The following is a 19768-nucleotide window of genomic DNA, read 5'->3' as shown; positions in this document are numbered from 1 at the left end:
CTGCTGCATCTTCATTTGACCTTTGTTAATTGCTGCTGTGTGGGCATGAATGAGAGGTAAAGCTCTATATAAAAATTTAATTATCAAGAGGAAGTGACAAATGTAATTCTCCTTTATTAAGATTTGTAACATTAAATGCAAAGTACACAATGCAGTGTCTGACTGCCAGATGAAGGGTGGAAAAAACATCTAACTTATTAAGGTTAATGAAAAACAGTTTTCATTTGTTATACCAACTAGTGATATTAAGAGTCCAATAAAAATAGACAATGGCTGGATTGAAATACTTTGCAAACTGCAGACCTCCATGGTCTCCACTGCTCTGAGCAGTTAAAAAATATTGTCCTTTTTTTTGTGTGTGTAAGTGGGACAAAAGAAATACCTACAGTACCTCCAATTAGCACAAGAATAAGTACCTGAAAAAACATTTTAGCCAGGTTTCTTGTGATGCTGTGTTAGCCTTGTAGGTTTTAAATGTACTAGTTTGACCCCAACAGGTTTTCAGAGGAATAAAATAGAACCATTGATACTTACATGGATTGGCTATATGCAATTTAACTTTGAACCACCATGTGGCCGCACCATAGGGAAAAAGAACAGCTCTTAACAAAGAAGAGGTGTTTGAGTAGCCTTCCCATATATCTGCTTGAGGTAGGAATATTTATTTTTATCCTGTGGAAAAGCATAACTTCAAAGATGAACTTCTAGGGGAACTAATGGATTCTTGATTGTAGTCTTCATAATATAAGATGTGCTTAAGGTATTCTTTGATACTTTAGGAGACTATGCTGCCACAAAGACACTGTCTTCTGTTGGTCATTCTAAGAAAATACTGAATAAAACAGTCGGCATTTTTTAATTATGCATTTGGGCTAGAGGCTGTAAAAGAGCATATACATTCTACACCTCATCTCGATTACAATTGGCTCAAGTGGCTCAAAATCCAATCGGTTTCTAAGCCTGGAGCCCTTATGAATTTGGTCATAAGTAGGATAGGAATACTTTACATATATAAAGTATTTTCCTTTTTATTGGATTTTCAAGTTCTGTTCTGTTCTGGACTTCTTTTCAAGTTCTGTTTCATGGACTTCAGATATATTCAGGTGCTTTTAGTCCTGTGATTTGATAATGGATGAATGTAAACTATCAAATACATTTTTTAAACCGTTTTTTAAAATTTGAGGAATACAATAAATCAGAGACTGACTTAAGGGACCATCCATGAATAAGGCACCAATCCACTTCAAATCACGCTCGTACTTCTACTTATTCACTTTCATACCAGATCGGACTTTATGATTAATTAAGTTTGCATAGACCGCTTTGGGATGTGCAACTGTGACATTCACTGCAAACAGACCTAGAAGCCATAATGCTGCAATATCATGTACTGTTTTATGGTGCTGCCCTTTTTAACATTTAAAGTGGCAAAACATATTTTTATAATCTAAGGAAAAAAAAATCCTAAAGGCAAAAATATACTTGAATATTCTTCCAGCTAATGTACCAGTAGAGGAACCATTGGCAGCAATTACAGGCTTGAATTGTCTTGGGTATGTTTATAACAACTTTACTTTTAGAATTTTTTCTCTTGTTACTGATTACCTCAAGGACTTTCAAGTTGAATGGGATCAATTTTTTTAATGGAAGTCCAGTTTGCATTTTCAGTGAGCCATTCTGCATATTTCACATTCTTTTCTGAAGCCAACTCTCATTTACTTTGACTGCATGTTTGGGTTGTTTGACCTTGCTGGAATGTGGCAATTTTTGGCAAACTAAAGATAGTTGTCCTTAAACGTCTATTTGGGTATGAACCATATTCCAGTTTTGTCATTAAAGTAGCATTGTGGAATATTATCATGAGTGTGCTTCATGGCAATGATGGTGTTAGGCAGGTGATGAGCTGTGTTCAATTTTTGCAGGACATAGGACAGAATAGCTGCTCTCCCACAGAGGACAAAATCAAATTTGTGATATGCTGGACATGTAGTTCTTCTGTAAGCAAATCATAATTAGAATTGTTATGCAGCTGTCTTATTTATTAACTCCCCTGTTTTCATCAATGTGCTTAGTGGGTTTCTGGACACATAGTTTTTATTTTTGGCAAAGCAGATTGCCTCAGGAAATGGTCTACTTGGTCTTTGCATGACCATCTTCCAATTATCAACAATCTCCACAGTTTTACATTCTCCTCCCTGATCTTAAACTTTTGATACAGACCTGTATAGATTATAATAGATTTTATAAACAAATAAAACATTCACAACTTTGGTTTGGAGTGTTATTACAAAAGGTTTGAACACTTAGTAATATACAGCCATTTTTATTTCTGTTATTTTAGTTGTCTTGTCTATGGCAATTTAAAGTGCTTTTATAGGAAAATGTTAAGAAACATAATCATACGTAATTAATTTGAGGTTTCAACTTAACAAAATCTGAAAAATTTCACAAGGCATATGTACTTTCTGGAGACACTGCAGAGAACTACATTAAGATGAGAAATACTGAAAATCTGTCTAATATGGATTTATTCCTTTTCTGTGTTCTGTAATGTATATCCTATATAGTTATCCATTGCAGTAGTTGCGAATGAATAAAATAAAATGTGCATATTTGTATTGTAAATGAATTTAAATCCTCTGGATTGGGTTAAAGGTAATTAAAAGAATGAAATATGGTGTCTCTAGTAAGAAGTATAGAATTATTTAGAGCTGATAGCAGTTGTTGTATATTGCAACAGGTTTCCCATCTGGTAAGGTTTTGCTAGCTTCAGAAGTTGAAATGAGGAGATATGAAAAATTAGAAGGGCTTCACAAGGGTCATTTGTTGGCATGTGGTAAATTGAGAGCTCCTGTGAATGCCAAGAAGGTTACACAGGTACTACTTATCCGTCACATAACAGGCAAAAGCATTGCTGCCCAGCTGAATTCTCTAAGAGGAGCTATATGGGAAGGGAAAGACTTTCCATTGCGACAAGGCTATCGTTTTGCTTCATTAAGGTGGGTGACTAAATACATCTAAAGGGTATTTGACTTACTAAATAAAGGTAGGATAAAGGGTGCTGTGGTCCAAAGGCCATGCTGGGTTTTACAGCCTTCAGTTTTTGTAGAACATTCCTGATCCCCAAGAGTTTAATTTCCCTCTCTGCCACAGGAACATTTGAATCAAAACTTGAGAACTGATTCTGGGAGAGAAGTTTGTTTGTAGATAAGTGAGAAATTCATAGCAGGAAAACTTGTACAAACGACTCCATCTAGTTATGAGTTTTCTTGCTATAGAGTAAGGCATATAAAGATAGGAATGCTTAGTTTTGTGTTTAGTAATTTTCTGCTATGCTTACTCTTTATGATAATCTTTTCAACCTTTATTTGTATATTTTTGGGACATTTTTTGGCACTATTACATTTGAGTTCTAATATCTATCATGTGGCACTCTGACAAACTCTTCCACGCTATAAGTCGCAATATGTATGTTATAAAGTATCACTGTGAAAATTAGATCATTATTATTATTGGGACTTGCACTGAAAGAAATGTGTAGTTAAGTAAGATTCATAAGGTAATGTACACTACACATGCAGCGAACAAGAATTTTATGATTCAGTATTAATGGACTACAGGCAATTAAAATAGGCCTTACAACCAATGTTGCTTTAGTGGTTCTCTTGAGCTAAGATCTTCAAAGGTTTCACAGGATGGCTTGAAGACTGAACATAGTTTGGCAATCATACATCGAATAAATATTATTTAATTGAACACTTATTGCCTAGCCTTCAAGTGAAGTTCAAGTTAGCTCAAATTTAAATGTTTGCTTTGAAGAAACAATCACAGGCTTTATACCAGAATACCAGAGTTCTTTTTTTTGTCTTACTTAAAAGGGGCAGACTGTCTTTTTCTGAGTATATTTTATGTTGCTTTTCAGACCTCAAGATGGCACTAATTCATTTAAAAGTTCAGATATCTTTGAATAAAAAATACCATTACTCTTTGCCACTTCATTAGCCTCTGTGCTTTTTTTATGTTGACTGCTTTCAGGACTTCAGGACCTAAACTTCTTTAAATATCATTCATGGGGATATGTTTGCCTGTTGTGTAAAAAGCATCCCTTCTGGTAATCCACTGGCAAATGCATGACCCTCTATGGCCATTTGCAAAATATCACACAATGCCTGGCCATGTCAGAGCAGCCCATACAAGATAACATTCCCTATTCATAGTCCCAACCACCCTCTTCCCTTTCCCTCCCACTTCCAAATCTTGAAGAAAGTATCATTCCATCGAAGGAAGAAATGTCTCCTCATTCCACTCATACTTTCTTAAAAGCGTCCGCAGCATGACTTCTTTTCTTCTTCCTGCTCTGCATTTGCAAAGTTTGGATTTGAAAGTGTGACTGCACTGATGGAGCCTCTGGTCACTTTTTTGCTTGCAACCTTCTTGTAAATTTCTGTGAAAATAAACATAGGCAGAGGAACACATGTATTGAATATATTATATAAGCACACAATGTACACACCTGTTTATACAATAACAACCATTCTGCAAAATAAAAGAATGTTTTAAATTGAATGCTTTATTGTTTGACTCAGAAGTTTCTTTCTGATTTGCAAACAATGAAAGCAAGCTACGAATTGGACAGTTTCTGTATGTGGCAGAAATGAACTTCCCCTGTCATAACAATAGGTATCTACTATATCTGTGAGCAGATTACCAGCTGATGATAAGAAGCTGGGAATTCCCATATAAATAAAAGAATTGCTTTCTTACAATACTTACTTTGTTAAGAAGCAACCTATTTTAGACAATATACATCCCTAACATTAAAAAATGCATAAATTCCACCTGAATCTCTACTAATATAACTCTTACAAAAGTTGGAAAGGCTTTATAATTATGTAGCTGTTATCAAAAGAAAATTTATTTTGTAATTTGCATTTTTATATGTTCATAATTTAACACAACTGTAATATATGTGCAATTTTTTTTTTGGTGATGTGTAACAACAATGTAACACTTTGGGGATGTTTATAATGTTTATATAAAAACCACTTGATAACTTCAAGCCAATGCAAACTATTATTAAATGCTGCTTTTTCCTACAAATCTAGCATCATGATAAACCACTTTCAGTCTGGTTCCTGTTTTTATTCCATTATGTTTTTCTGAAAATTCCTGGAGCCATGGGTAGTATTTCTTGGCATTGTTGATTCCTGCTTTGATTTTGGAGGATTAGTCAGTCTGGTAACATTTCACCAACTCAAAAATGACATTATTGTCATTGATGAGTTAAATGTGCAAATTATGAGCAGTACTCAAAGCCTTATTTACTCTGTTAACCTTTTAAAACCCTTGCATTTTTAGATTTATTTTTCTTTTGGGGAATACTCCATTTTATGCTAAATGGATCAACAACTGTATTAGACTTTTAACAAAGTAGAGGCAGGTACTGACAGTATTCAGTGAGACTTAAATTGGAAATGAAGCATTTTACGTAGGCAAGTGTGAAAGAAAGCGTCCCAAAAACGCAGGGGTTATGCACTTTGTCAATATGTGCACAAAAACCCTAAGGAAAAGTATAAAAAGCAGCAAAAGAAAATATCAGCACACCAGTAACTTCCCCTATGCACTCTAGTTCAATAAGTGCACAAATATCAGATTCTTGCAATCAGTATATCAGTAACACATTCTTTCAGTTCTTCCCCATAATGAAAAAGGACCTGGAAACAGGTTATTGGTCTCTTTGTTTTCTGTTGCTAGTGTAAAATCAGTTACAAATCCCATAAAACATTTCTCCCTTCTCTTGGCTTAGGTATTGAGTAGAGTTAAGGATTAATTGCTATAATCAAACTATCCAGCTGAAATTGGGAGCTTTTATTGACAGTTCATAGTGGTATATGAAGACCACAGTTGAAAAGAATTGTGGATATATTAAACTATGAAGGTAATGGATGCATGCTCCTTTAGATCAAAGTTTTAAAGCAATGTCGCATTCAGAATGGCTACACTAAGCAAATAGTCACAATTTACAGTAGTTGATGAAAAGAATTTCCACAATTTGTCAAAGGAAGCAAATGGGTTCAATTGAGAGTAAAGATGGAAACGGCATGGCTTGACCACTTTGGATTTAAATTATGATATTAACTGGAAATCAGAGGTGTACACACCCACCATTGTAAATTAACCTTTTGTTTATGTATATTCTCTGGAAACTGTACACACTACAAGAGATTTAAGAGAAAACAAGAGGTTAATTATTATTAACTAGTGATTAGAACAGAGATGACAAATTATATTTCCTGAATATTGCCTAACAGTTTTTGGGAAGAAGCTCAACTATGAGTCATTAAATAACAAGGTAATGGCCCAGTGTTGCAAAAGTTATGTAGAGAAATGCTTGCATTATTTGTCTCAGACAGCAGGTGGTGTTATTGTATTTTCTCAACCACACTGTTTTTGTTAAATTAATCAGGGCAGAGTGTTTCATAGAGGCATTATAATAGATGACACATTTGAGTTATTTGGGTCCCCAGCATTTTAAAATAAAAGGAAGAACATTTATAAATTACTCTGTATAAACCATTATTTCGCTCCAGCAAAACTGTCTCCAGTTTCCACAAGTACTATATACACTCTTTGTAGTTAGCGTATGTTTTTGCTTAGAGCCAACAACAACACAAATGCCATTTTTGTTCTACCTCTTGTCTGAAATAGATATTTTTGTTTGTTTTTGTACCAAGAATAATCATGGTATATGAGAAAAGAAAAGACAACCACTTCGGGATGCATATAATAAATACAGTACTAGTTAAATGAGTAAATCTTCATAGTGTATGTATACTGTATTGTCAGTTTTTTTTTTTTTACTAAAACCCAAAATTGGGAAATGTTTAGTGTAAATGAAATACATCCATCTTGTATGGCAAATGTCTTATATATGGCAAATATCTAGTGCTGATATATCAAATTCATTTTTAAATGTCAGATATCCATATTATATGATAGATTTCCCAGTTACTTGGCAAATATCAGTCTACAATTTCAATATCCAGCTTCTGTGGCAAATGCCTCACTTATTAATAGTTCTGGGTTTCAAGGTCTTTGTGGAAATTCTTTAACTCTGAAATGTAATTTCAAAGTGAAAAATAATATAATAAAATACAGTACATCAATAATATTTCCCAATAAAAGGAATTCTTCCAGGACCATCAATGAATAAAAGGAAAAATTCTTAGGAAAAAATGCCAATTTGTATAGGAAATAGTCCTTATGTGGAGGTGGTTATTCTACCCTATTGTGGAAAATAGAATTGTAATGTTCTGCTTGCAATGGTATAATAATTATTATACAAGATTTTCAGGTAAGAAAGATGAATGTTACAAGGTATGGTTGTTAAACTTACTAATCATGGTGTTGGAGAGTGACAGTATGTTGCACATTGATTAGCACATATAAGTAGGAATTTTACTGTACTCTGTATGCATGATAATAATGATACTGTAATGACTGTTTAATTATAAACCTATAAAATATCAAATATCCTAATTGTGAATCACATTTCTGTATATGTCAAAAATACCCAGCTTATATGCCAAATATCCATCTTATGTGGCTACTAGATGTCGTATGTTAACTGTGTGAGGCATAAACCCCAACATACATCCTAAATGTAATCTCCTAGATTAAAAATAACTCCTAGAAGTCAAATTTCAGGAATAACTAAGTCAGTGCTAAATGGCTAATTTAAGACATAATTTATCAAAGGCAAATGTGTATGGCACATGTAAAATGTAAAAATTTAAAATTAGATACTTGTTATTAATGTATATTAGTTATGCCACCTTGGTATTCTCTTTATGGAAGGTGTTCCACAAGTTTGTGAGTCCCAATTGGAGTGCAGCTCGTGGCTTTCTTATTTACATGGAGAACTAACTAGAGTTTACATTGAACATGCAGTAGGGGCAAGGGCAGGTCTTAAATTGTAAATAACAACAGGGGGTGTGCTGTGCAGGAAAGAAGGCAGTATATCAATATATCTTTCCTTTGGGTTCCTAGTGTTAGTGGAAAACCAGCATACAGTAAATCAACAAATATGGTTCATTTCATCTTTCTCCAAAACCTAATGACAATGATTAGTTTATCAAAAGTAACCTAGAACGTAGTCCTGCAGAGCATTTAAACTGCTAAATGAAATGGAATAAACTAGACCTGATCAGAATAATCCAGTTACATACAGTACCACCTGCCCCTGACAAATGTTTAATCCAGATAACAAACACATCTAATTGCCCCCAAACTGTTGTGGTTTCTATATTGCATTAAATATTTATCAATCAAGACCACAATCTCAAGATCATGAGAGCCGAGATTTTAAATGATGTGCGTTGTGAATAAATTTAGCTCCTTTATTTCTTTGCACATTTGTTGGGTGATTTGCTGGAAACATTTTGATGTTTATTATAGTGTTTTGTGTTGCTAAAGATATATTTGCTGTTATTTTTCAATATCATTATCGTTTCTCATAGTTAGAAATATTAAACATTTTTTTTTCCAATGTTATGTTGATTTCTACAAGCGCTGCCATGTTTGTAGATGGCTGCCACTTCCTACTTATCCAAGATTATGAATTTCTCCAAAGTGTTACATGTGTTTGATTTTGCTAAAAAGAAATTATTGTACATTTTCTCAACTACGGTTTTAGATTAGCATTTTGGCTTTGTTGATAAATGTGATAGACTTTCTGTTTATGAACCTTGGCTTGGTATTACAACTATGCATTCATCTTTCGGTCTTAAAACCAAAACTGCTTCTTTGCATTTAGAACAGAACAAGGTGCCTGGTACTTGTGCTCCATTCATGTGGTGTGAATATTTTTTTGTTACAATTTGTGATGTCACATTTTCCAACTTTGTTCTGTTTATTTGCATTTCCAAATGGAGCTTTCAGAGAATTAAGAAAATTCAGGTAAACGATGTGTTCACATGGTATAAAAGCATTGCAAATATAAGATTCCCAGTGGGAAATTTCATAAGAGCACCTTTCCAAGTGGGAGCTCCCAGTGGGCAAATTTAGAGACAGCTTTCTTACCCAAATCCTAATGTTGTGATAACAGCACTTACCTCTCACCTTGTTTCATTATATAGAATTAAAATAGTCAGGTCAATCATAAGTAGCATTTTGTAGTTATGCTGTATTTAGAAGAATGCAATGCCCAATTTATGGATTTTCTTTCCATTTTTCTTTATCTGAGAAAAAACTGAATTGACTGTTGTGCATATCCAGCTGTAAATCAACAGTTAGCTCACATTTCTCAGAAAACTCCCAAGCAGAAATGCAAATAAACAGACAATTTAAAAGCATAACATAAGTGGTAACTTTGAAAATTCATTTTAATGCATTAGAAATTAATTCTGCATTCTCCTACTGAACGTTGTTCACATGAAATTTTCAACTGGGAAGTCATATATTCCACACAATGTGAACACAACACCATTCTTCCTATCAGGTACAACAAGATTACTTTTGAATATACAGTATTACTGCTGTCATAATTGTCAAAATGAAAATCCGGAAAAGTCAAAGAAAAGTTAAATGACTTGTGCTAATGCAAACAAAGAGTTTTGATACTGTTGTTAAGCTATGAAGAAATGCTTGACACACCCCAACTTAAAACCTATTAAAGGAAGATAACAATTTTATTGCAGCTGATTAAGTGTGTTAAAATGGAGGGATTAGGAATGCCTCACCCTAATCACTACATTAAGCAGGAGGAGAGTCATAGTAATTCAGATGGTCTCAACAATAAGCAGAATGGATAATCCAAGTAAGTGTTATGTTGTAATTTTAAGAGAAAAGGCTTAGTGCACCTCTAACAATTTCATATGATGGAAAGATGGAACCTGCATTGCATAAAGCAACAAAATAATCAGGGTCATCTGAAAAAGTTGACAAAGTATTGAAAAGAAAAAATCATTTACCTGAAAGCACATTGTGAAATGCTGTCTCTACATTAGTTGACTCCAGTGCAGATGTTTCTATAAAAAGCAATCCATTTTTCCCTGAAATAGCAGATAATGATTAACTTATGAAAGCATTTTTCCTGGAGATTTACATTAGGTACAAAAAAGTTAATAAACATATAGCTTCAATACGTTCAATAGCTTCTTTCCTGCCACTGGGTGCAACTCACTCACTGTTTTACCCTTAGTAACTCACTTTTCTTGTGTGGCTTCAACTGCTAAAAAATATAAAAAGCTGACAACTTTAGCAAAGGTCTGTATGTGTAAAGCACATTTGGAAATGTACTCTATAAAAGAAAATGTGTTTTTAATGGCATTATCAAATAACAGAACTGTTGTGACACTACTTTATTCAGCCTTAAAGTGTTTTCTATAAATATTTTTTTATGTGTATAGGTGTGAAAACATGTCATAACTCCCTGTCATTACCATTCTGAGGAAGGATTCTAAATAAGCTATCAGAAACCAAATACCCACAAACAAATCAGAACTGTTGACCAGATTTTGAAAATCTTTATACAAAGAAGCACTGTAATGTTAATACAATATACAATTTACATAGTTTGTCATTGGATTAAGTGGAACAACAGATATGCCTAGTTTATGCAAGAACATTGAATTTTTCTTCAGAAGGTAGTTTTTTAGAAGAGAGCATAACTGTAAATCAAATGTTGGTTAGATATACAATAAGATTTTCTCTGTAATCAGTATACATAACAATACTATTTTTACCACTACTACCACAACTACACTTCCTGTATTGCAGAGATTGTAGAAAGGCTTTCTTGAAGAAAAAAAGATTAGAGGAAGTTGTCCACATCAACAATATCCATTCTCAGACTAGTTGTTTCTGAGTAGGTACGTAATGAGTTGCAAAGCCTTTTTAGTTTATCCAGTATTACTTATTACCACTGATGGGCCTAGGATGTGGTTTTTGAACATGTTCCCGCTCAAACTCCACCTATTTACTTTAACAGTTTTAAAACTATCTTCTTGTATACTTAAAACAATAATGCTTCAGTATGATTGTACATGTGACTGCCTTTGCCTATACAGTACACCACAAGGGCATGGCATCCTGTCCAAGAGTTCTTTCTGCCTCGTGTCTCCAATTCTGGTGTGCTGGAAGTAATTTTCCTGTTTAATTGTAAGTATTTCTGATTACTTGTAAAATTCTCAAAACTCAAAAAGCAGTCTGAAAACGTAAGGTTGACCTCAACCTACAAAGGAGGCCTGGCAGTGTGTAGTGGCGGTGCTACACAGAAGGTGTGGGCTGAATGAAAGAGCTTAGCTGATGTCACCAGTCAGAGCTCAGCTTGCAGCATTTGTATTTGAGTTTGTTTGTTGCTCTCACATTAAAGGGTCTGCTCCTGGGTGTTCTTATAATAGATGTCACAGGTTTACAGCACCATTGCCACTTGTCTCAGCGCAAAATATGAAACTTGGGATGAATTGTGGTGTTAACCCATAATAAAACAGTTGGCAAAGTCAGCAGGATTTGAACTGTGGATGGGTGGAGTGTGGTAGCGGTATTGTGCAGAAGGTGGGAGCTGAGTGAGAAAGAGACCTCAGATAACTTGACAAGGAAGAGCTCTGCTTGCAGTGCTTACAGGTAGTCCCTGTATGCCCAAGCATAAGAGTTCTTATTTTCCTGAGGGAATTTGTAATCCAAATGTCACAGTTTGCAGCTAACCACCGGCAGTTATCACAGAGCAAAATGTGTGACCTGAAATTGTTCACAATGTAAATTCATGATGAAAAAACACTGGCAGTCAAAATGCGTAATCAAAAAAATACCTTCAGGTTTAAAGATGAAAACCATGATTGTATTAATAATAATAATATTTACTAAAAAAAAAAAATCTAATTTAAAACAAGTAGTTTAAAAATGTTGCCCAAAAAAGGCAAAGCACAAACCTAAAAAGAAATTCAAAAAGAGCAAAAGTTCATAAACTAGAGAATCAATAACAATAACTTGAGCAGGAGCTAATGACTCAGCGACAGACTGCAACATCACTGGCTTTAATATAGTCTGAGAACAGGGCTCGCTGAGCTCATCATGTAAAACACAAGAACAATAATGGGACAAATATTTAGCAAACCAAGAAAACTTGAAGAAAATCAAAAAATCAATGTAAAAGATTTTAACAAGAGCATTTATCTAGAAAAATATAAAAAGATAATTAACTACTAAAAACCAATAAATTAAACAAGTTAAAACAAAGTAAACATAGGCCAGGAATGAAACCCTGGTTGAAAAATAACATTAATAACATGTACACTTAACTCTTTTTTTATAGTTCTATGTAATATCAACTCTGCATGAACCCATGCTTCATTTTGCATCACCAGGTTGGGACAAGCCTCATACATAAATGGGTTATCTCCAAACTGGGATGACTTTCTTCTGCACCTGAAGTTGAAAAAGCATATGTTAATTCCTGAGACAGAAGGAAAATAAGTATGGGCTTTTGTATCCAAATGAAAATCTGTGCCATCAAAAAAGAAACTGATTTAGGGATTACAGCATCTGTAAGTGCCAGAGATCATTAGGTAGAAAGCTATGATGTCAAGTCAAAAGTGAATGAGTCATAACACCAGGGGTTTAAGTTCCAGGCAACAACTAGAACTGGATACTCCCAGAAGGTTTGCTAACCTTTTACTAAAATTATAGTATGCTGAAAATTATCTTAAATGTGTTAAATAAACATATTTGTAATGGAAAAAAAAAACATTACCCAGGTCATATTTTAATCTGGTAACATACAATTGATATTAAGAGTGATAATCAAACATATGAACTACCATATGAAAGATATAGGCTTGTGATACTTTTAAATAAACAGTGTGCCAGTGTTATAATTGTGAGATTTGAAATAAACAAAACTATCTTTTTGGCTTTTGTCTAAAAAGTCATGAATGTTGCACTGTATTTATTAGTTTAGGCTGTTTTGTACTTGTTTATTTTCAGATTTCATTTTAAAGTTATTTTAAAAGGTTAAAATAATGAATGTGTAGTTAATTAGTAATAGAAGCTAGTATTGTGTGTAATATATTTGTAGTATGCTCATTTAATTCAGATAGTGTCGTGGATGCCAGGGGCGATGACCCGGCCGGAATGCCTTGGAAGACCAGAAGTGGGCGTGCGCCCATCTGGGACCACGTGGGGGCTGCCTTCCTGGTTGCTTTCGGGTACAGGGCATGGAAGCCCCACCCTGTAGGGGCCCGTGGTCACCGCCAGGAGGCGCCCCAGTGCCTTGGGGACCGGTTGCCCCAGCACTTCCGCCACACCAGGGAAGACTTTGGGAGACACCCGGAGAGCTGCCAGAAGGACAGCCGGTACTTCCGCCACGCTGGGGCGTGGCCAAGCGAGGAATGCCGGGAACACCTGGTGCTCATCTGGGGACTGCATAAAAGGGGCTGTCTCCATTCATTCAGCGCTGCAGTCGGGAGTAGGCCAGGACTGAGTGTTTTGTGCACTATTGGGTCTTAGTGACCATTATTTGGGTCTGTGTGACCAGTGAACTTATTTGTAAATATTGAAAATAAACATGTGGTGGTTGAGTAACAACATGTCCGCCTGTCTGTGCCCGGGTCGAGTCCACAATAGATTCTTCTTAGAATCTTAAATCCAAGGTATCTTTAAAACAAAATAAACTGCTCAAAAAAATTAAAGGAACACTTTGAAAACACATCAGATCTCAATGGGAAAAAGAAATCCTCCTGGATATCTATACTGATATAGACTGGGTAATGTGTTAGGAACGAAAGGATGCCACATCGTTTGATGGAAATGAAAATGATCAACCTACAGAGCCCTGAATTCAAAGACACCCCAAAAATCAGAGTGAAAAAATTATGTGGCAGGCTAGTCCATTTTGCCAAAATTTAATTGCAGCAACTCAAAATTGTATGCAGCACTTTGTATGGCCCCTGTGTTCTTGTATACATGCCCGACAACATCGGTGCATGCTTCTAATGAGATGACAGATGGTGTTGTGGGGGATCTCCTCCCAGATCTGGACCAGGGAATCACTGAGCTCCTGGACAGTCTGAGGTGCAACCTGGTGGCATTGGATGGACCAAAACATAATGTCCCAGAGGTGTTCTATTGGATTTAGGTCAGGAAAGTGTGGTGGCCAGTCAATGGTATCAATTCCTTCATCCTCCAGGAACTGCCTGCATACTCTCACCACATGAGGCCAGGAATTGTCGTGCACCAGGAGCCACTGTACCAGCATAGGGTCTGACAATGGGTCCAAGGATTTCATCCTGATACCTAATGGCAGCCAAGGTGCCTTTGTCAAGCCTGTAGCGGTCTGTGTGACCCTCCATGGATATGCCTCCCCAGACAATCATTAACCCACCACCAAACTGCTCATGCTGAATGATGTTACAGGCAGCATAATGTTTTCCATGGCTTCTCCAGACCCTTTCACTTCTGTCACGTGCTCAGGGTGAACCTGCTCTCATCTGTAAAAAGCACAGGGCACCAGTGGTGCATCTGCCAATTCTGGTATTCTATGGCGAATGGCAATCGAGCTGCATGCTGCTGGGCAGTGAGCTCAGGGCCCATTAGAGGACATGGGGCCCTTGGGTCACCCTCATGAAGTCTTTCTGGTTGTTTGGTCAGAGACATTCACACCAGTGGCCTGCTGGAGGTCATTTTGTAGGGCTCTGGCAGTGCTCATCCTGTTCCTCCTTGCCCAAAGGAGCAGATACTGGTCCTGCTGATGGGTTATGGACCTTCTATGGCCCTCTCCAGCTCTCCTAGAGTAACTGCTTGTCTCCTAAAATCTCCTCCATGCCCTTGAGGCTGAGCAGGGAGACACAGTAAACCTTCTGGCAATGACACGTATTGATGTGCCATCCTGGAGAAGTTGGACTACCTGTGCAACCTCTGTAGGGTCCAGGTATCGCCTCATGCTACCAGTAGTGACACTGACTGTAGCCAAATGCAAAACTAGTGAAGAAACAGTCAGAAAAGATGAGGAGGGAAAAATGTCAGTGGCCTCCACCTGTTAAACCATTCCTGTTTTGGGGGTCATCTCATTGTTGCCCCTCTAGGGCATCTGTTGTTAATTTCATTAACACCACAGCAGCTGAAACTGATTAACAACCCCCTCTGCTACTTAACTGACCAGATTAATATCCCATAAGTTTCATTGACTTTATGCTATACTATGATTAAAAAGTGTTCCTTTAATTCTTTTGAGCAGTATATATAGCCTGATATTTTACTCTACTGGTCTATTGCTCAAAATTAGATCATGTACTGAGAGAACAGCTCTTTTTTACTTAGATGCTTATAGATCTCAGGTTTGCCGTCCACAGAAAACATTGGTTGGTGTCAACTGAGCTGAATTGTAGCTAATAAATTAAAGGTGAAGTACAAAATATAACCATCTCAAATAAACAAAATGTTGTTTTAACATTGTGCAGTCATTAAAATCAGATATATTGTGTGTAATGTTTATATTCAAATGAGTGGAAATCTGAATGGACAGAATTTAAAAATGAGAATGGTGGAGAAGCATGAAAGATTTCCTTTAAAAAGTTAACAAGACACTTGCCAGAGTTGTAGAGGTGTGTTGCACAGAGAGATTCAGTAAGTGTTTTCAAAAAACCAAACTAACCAGAACTGCATGTCCAAACAACATAAAATCAAAACCAGAAAGATTTCAATAAGTTAATTTTTCTTTTTGTGTAGTTGCTCAAATGCTAGTCTTAAAGTTCGGGTGCCCTTTACTCTGTGCTGCCATCTTTTCTAAAACAAATGTGACGACATCATGCACAACATATGACCAGCCATGAATGTTGTTTCCACCAACAAGATTGCAGCACTCAAAAAAATAAAGACACAAAATTATTAAATTACTGCAATAACAATAAAACACTTTAAAAATAACAATTAACATTCAAAAAACAGCAGAAAATGATTTATTGCACCTAGCCCCTGATCATTTTGGTCATAATATATTATCTAGCCCCTAATCAAAGTATAGGTATACTATAATCAAAGAGTGCCCTTTGACACCCCAAGGGAGTACTCTTCAATTTTATTTTCATCTACGAATGCACACAATGCCCCCACTATAATCAATTTTAAAAACATTGTAGAACACTCATAAAATCAAAGATGGCTAAGAACTTGATACCTGCAAGTCCTTGAAACATCTCTAAGACTAATCTCTAATGCTTTACTAACACTAATGGTTTCTTGTAATATGCACCTTACATATTAAACAAAATACATGTTGATATTTACCAGTTGTTGAACCCACTATTTTATCAACATGCTGTCTGGAAACTCTGTTGTTAGAAGGAAATTCTTATGACCACAGGGGAACATGTGAACTCAACACATCAAGCAAGAGTTTAAGTACTATGAGGTAACAATGGGGCCTACTGTACCACTCTACTCCCTATTGGGATTAATCAGTCAATCTGTTTTCTGAATCTGCTTAATCCTGTTTTAGTTTTGTTTTATATTGTAGCTCATCACTGAGCACAAGATAAGAAACCGTATGTACTGTATAGTCAAATGCAGTACACAATGACCTTCGGTCACATGAGATCAGTTTAGAAATCACCTTTGGTGTGTGGGAAGAATGTAAAACAGCAGTAATGATAGTTAAATATGTAACTATCCATCCATTTGTTGAACTTACTTTTACAGGGTCTGGGCCACAACTTACTCCTGATAAAAATCAGGTGTATACATTAGGAAATAACCTTAATGGGACATTATTCCATTGCTAAGAATGCATGCACGCTCATTCCCATTGGACCACTTTATGGTCAACAGTCAAACTAACCTGTACATCCCTGGGAGAGACTGAAGTATTTGGATATATCTTCAAAATAAGAACATGCAGAATCTTGCTGAGTTAAAATTTCACTCTGCAGAATTTAATGCTGAACTTATTAACCAATGAAATTTTGTTCTCATTAACTTCTTTTGAAATACATACCATGAAAATAGCCATTTGATTAATTAATTCAACAGTAAAGGTTTCTGCCATTGCCTTTTCTAAATAATCATCAGTGAAATAAAGAGTAAACAATATGTAAAGCACACTGTATAATTCATGCAATATTTGGATATATAGACCTATGTCTCCTTCAGAAGTATCTTTTCATTAAGTGCATACCTGCAAAGTCCCGGGCCTCTTCCGTGGGCACAGCCCGCACATGTGCCAAGTCACTCTTGTTTCCCACCAGCATGACTACGATATGAGGATCTGCATGATCATACAGTTCCTTCAGCCAGCGTTCAACACTCGCATAAGTAAGGTGTTTGGAAATGTCGTAGACTAGCAGAGCTCCAACCGCACCCCTATAGTATCTGTGGAGAGAGCGGAAAAGCATGGAGACTGATATATTTCAATTTTAAATTCTGCTTGCACAATAATATAATATTTTCAAGACTTCTCAAATTCAGGGATGTAGAAGACCGCAATCTATCCTTGCAGTATTGGACACAAGGCAGGCACTAGCCTTGGACGGCTGCACCTACACTGACTATATATATATATATATATATATATATATATATATATATATATATATATATATATACAGGGAGTGCAGAATTATTAGGCAAGTTGTATTTTTAAGGATTCATTTTAATATGGAACAAACACAGTGCTATCAGTCAATCCAAAATGTTAATAAACCTGAAACCTGAATGTTTCACAATGGAAATGTGAGTGTGAACATCATCAGGGGAATACATATGTGCGCACAATTATTAGGCAACTATTAGTGTGCAGATTTATTATGCAACTAAAGGAAAAATGAAAATTTTCCCATCTCACTTGTTTATTTTCATCTGTTATAGTGAGAATAATAAACAAACACCTCAAAATTTACAAATAAACATCTCTGACATTTCAAAAAAATAAATCAATCAATCAATGACCAATATAGCCACCCTTCTTTCCAATAACAGTCATAAGCCTTTCCATTCATGGAGTCTGTCAGTTTCTTGATCTGTTGACGATCAGCTTTTGTGGAGCAGTGACTACAGCCTCCCAGACACTCTTCAGAGAGGTGTATTGTTTTCTCCCCGTAAATCTAGCGTTTAAGAAGTGCCCACAAGTTCTCGATAGGGTTTAGGTCAGATGAGGAAGGGGGCCATGTCATTATTCCTTCATCTTTAAGACCTTTACTGGCTGGCCACGCAGTGAGAACTTCGATGCAAGTGATGGAGCATTGGCCTGCATAAAAATCATGGTCTTTTTCCTGTATCACTGTTTGAAGAAAGTGTCTTGAAAAACTGGCAGTAGGTTTGGGAGTTGATTTTGAGTTCATCTTCAATGCAAAAGGTCCAACTAGCTCATCTTTAAAATACCAGCTCATACCAGTACCCCACCTCCACGTTGGAGTGGAGCTCTGTGCCATTACTGATCCACAGGTCCATCCATCTGGTCCATCAAAGTCACTCTCATCTCATCGGTCCATAAAACCTTTGAAAAAAATCTGTCTTCAGATATTTCTTGGCCCAGTTTTGACGTTTCAACTTATGTTTCTTGTTCAGTGGTGGTTGGGTTTCAGCCCTCCTTACCTTGGCCATGTCTTTGAGCACTGAACACCTTGTACTTCTGGGCACTCCAGGTAGGTTGCAGCTCTGGAATATGAAAGTACTGGAGGATAATGGGTTCCTGGTAGCTTCACGTTTGATTCTTCTCAAATCTTTGGCAGCTAATTTGCGTCTTTTGTTCTCAACACGTCTCTTGCGACCCTGTTGACTATTTGCAACAAAATGTTTGATGGTTCTGTGATCACACACCAATATCTTAGCAATTCCAAAAGTGCTGCATCCCTCTGAAAGACTTTTTACAATTTTTGACTTTTCAGAGTCAGTTAAATCTCTTTTTGGCCCATTTTGCCTGAGGAAAACTAGCTGCCTAATAATTCTGCACACCTTGATATAGGGTGTTGATCTCCTTAGGCCACACCCTCCCTCATTACACAAATACGCATCACCTGACGTGCTTAAATCCAATAAGCATTCAAGTTAATACAGCTTGGAGTTGGAATATACGCATTAAAAATGATGATATGGTTAAAATACTCACTTGCCTAATAATTGTGCACACAGTGTATATTATATTTATATATGACATATTCGTGCAGTATTAGCCTACAATATTTTAACTGTCCCATCATTTACCAACCCTTTCTAATTTGAACGTAATGCTATTTGCTAACATAAATTATTATAAATTGTAAACAAACAGTCTTGTGCATGGGTTTTCTTACAAAGGCTCTTGCTTGCTTTCCTATAGAGGGTCCCAAGTTCTGGAGCAGTTTACCACTCACAATAGGAACAATCCCTGAGACTAACAATTTTTAATGTCAGTTAAAACATATTTTTATCTACTTTCTTTTAAGTCATGTTAAGCTTTTTGTTGTTTTTGACTTTGTTGCATTTTCTCTAATTATATGTTGAGTTTTATTATTGCACACTCTCAGGCATTTCTCTTGGTATATGGTAATTATGCATCCTTTTAATCTATTATTTTAACTAAATCACTGTTGTCAAATTTTTAACTGATTTTAACATGTAAAAATATACTTGACTATCTTTAATAGTCTAAAAAAAATGTAATATGGTCAATCAACACATTTACTGATAGATTCAATATCTGCCTGATGTCGATTTTAACTTGATTGATATTTGCTACATGAGAACTAAACAGACATTATACAGCGTATTTTTATACTTAGGTACATATTTTCTTCTGTTT

General features: G+C 35.9%; 1 protein-coding gene and 1 long non-coding RNA gene across 3 annotated transcripts in view; one reads left to right on the top strand and one right to left on the bottom strand.

Moving 5' to 3' along the window:
• LOC120528414 overlaps positions 1 to 19768 on the top strand; it is a 55640-nt gene that overhangs the window by 8472 nt on the left and 27400 nt on the right. The window lies entirely within an intron of this gene.
• Positions 95 to 19768, bottom strand: part of rab25b (RAB25, member RAS oncogene family b) — a 65576-nt gene continuing 45902 nt past the window's right edge. Inside the window, exons 3-5 of the mRNA XM_039752572.1 lie at positions 17168 to 17361; positions 9972 to 10052; positions 95 to 4444 (exon numbers count right to left, since the gene is read on the bottom strand). Coding sequence (XP_039608506.1) covers positions 4317 to 4444; positions 9972 to 10052; positions 17168 to 17361 — 403 coding nt within the window. The 3' untranslated portion in view covers positions 95 to 4316. The remainder of the gene's footprint in view (positions 4445 to 9971; positions 10053 to 17167; positions 17362 to 19768) is intronic.

Source organism: Polypterus senegalus, chromosome 1, assembly GCF_016835505.1.
Source record: "Polypterus senegalus isolate Bchr_013 chromosome 1, ASM1683550v1, whole genome shotgun sequence".
NCBI classification, from domain to species: Eukaryota; Metazoa; Chordata; class Cladistia; order Polypteriformes; family Polypteridae; genus Polypterus; species Polypterus senegalus.
This window is presented reverse-complemented; position numbering and strand designations above follow the sequence as displayed.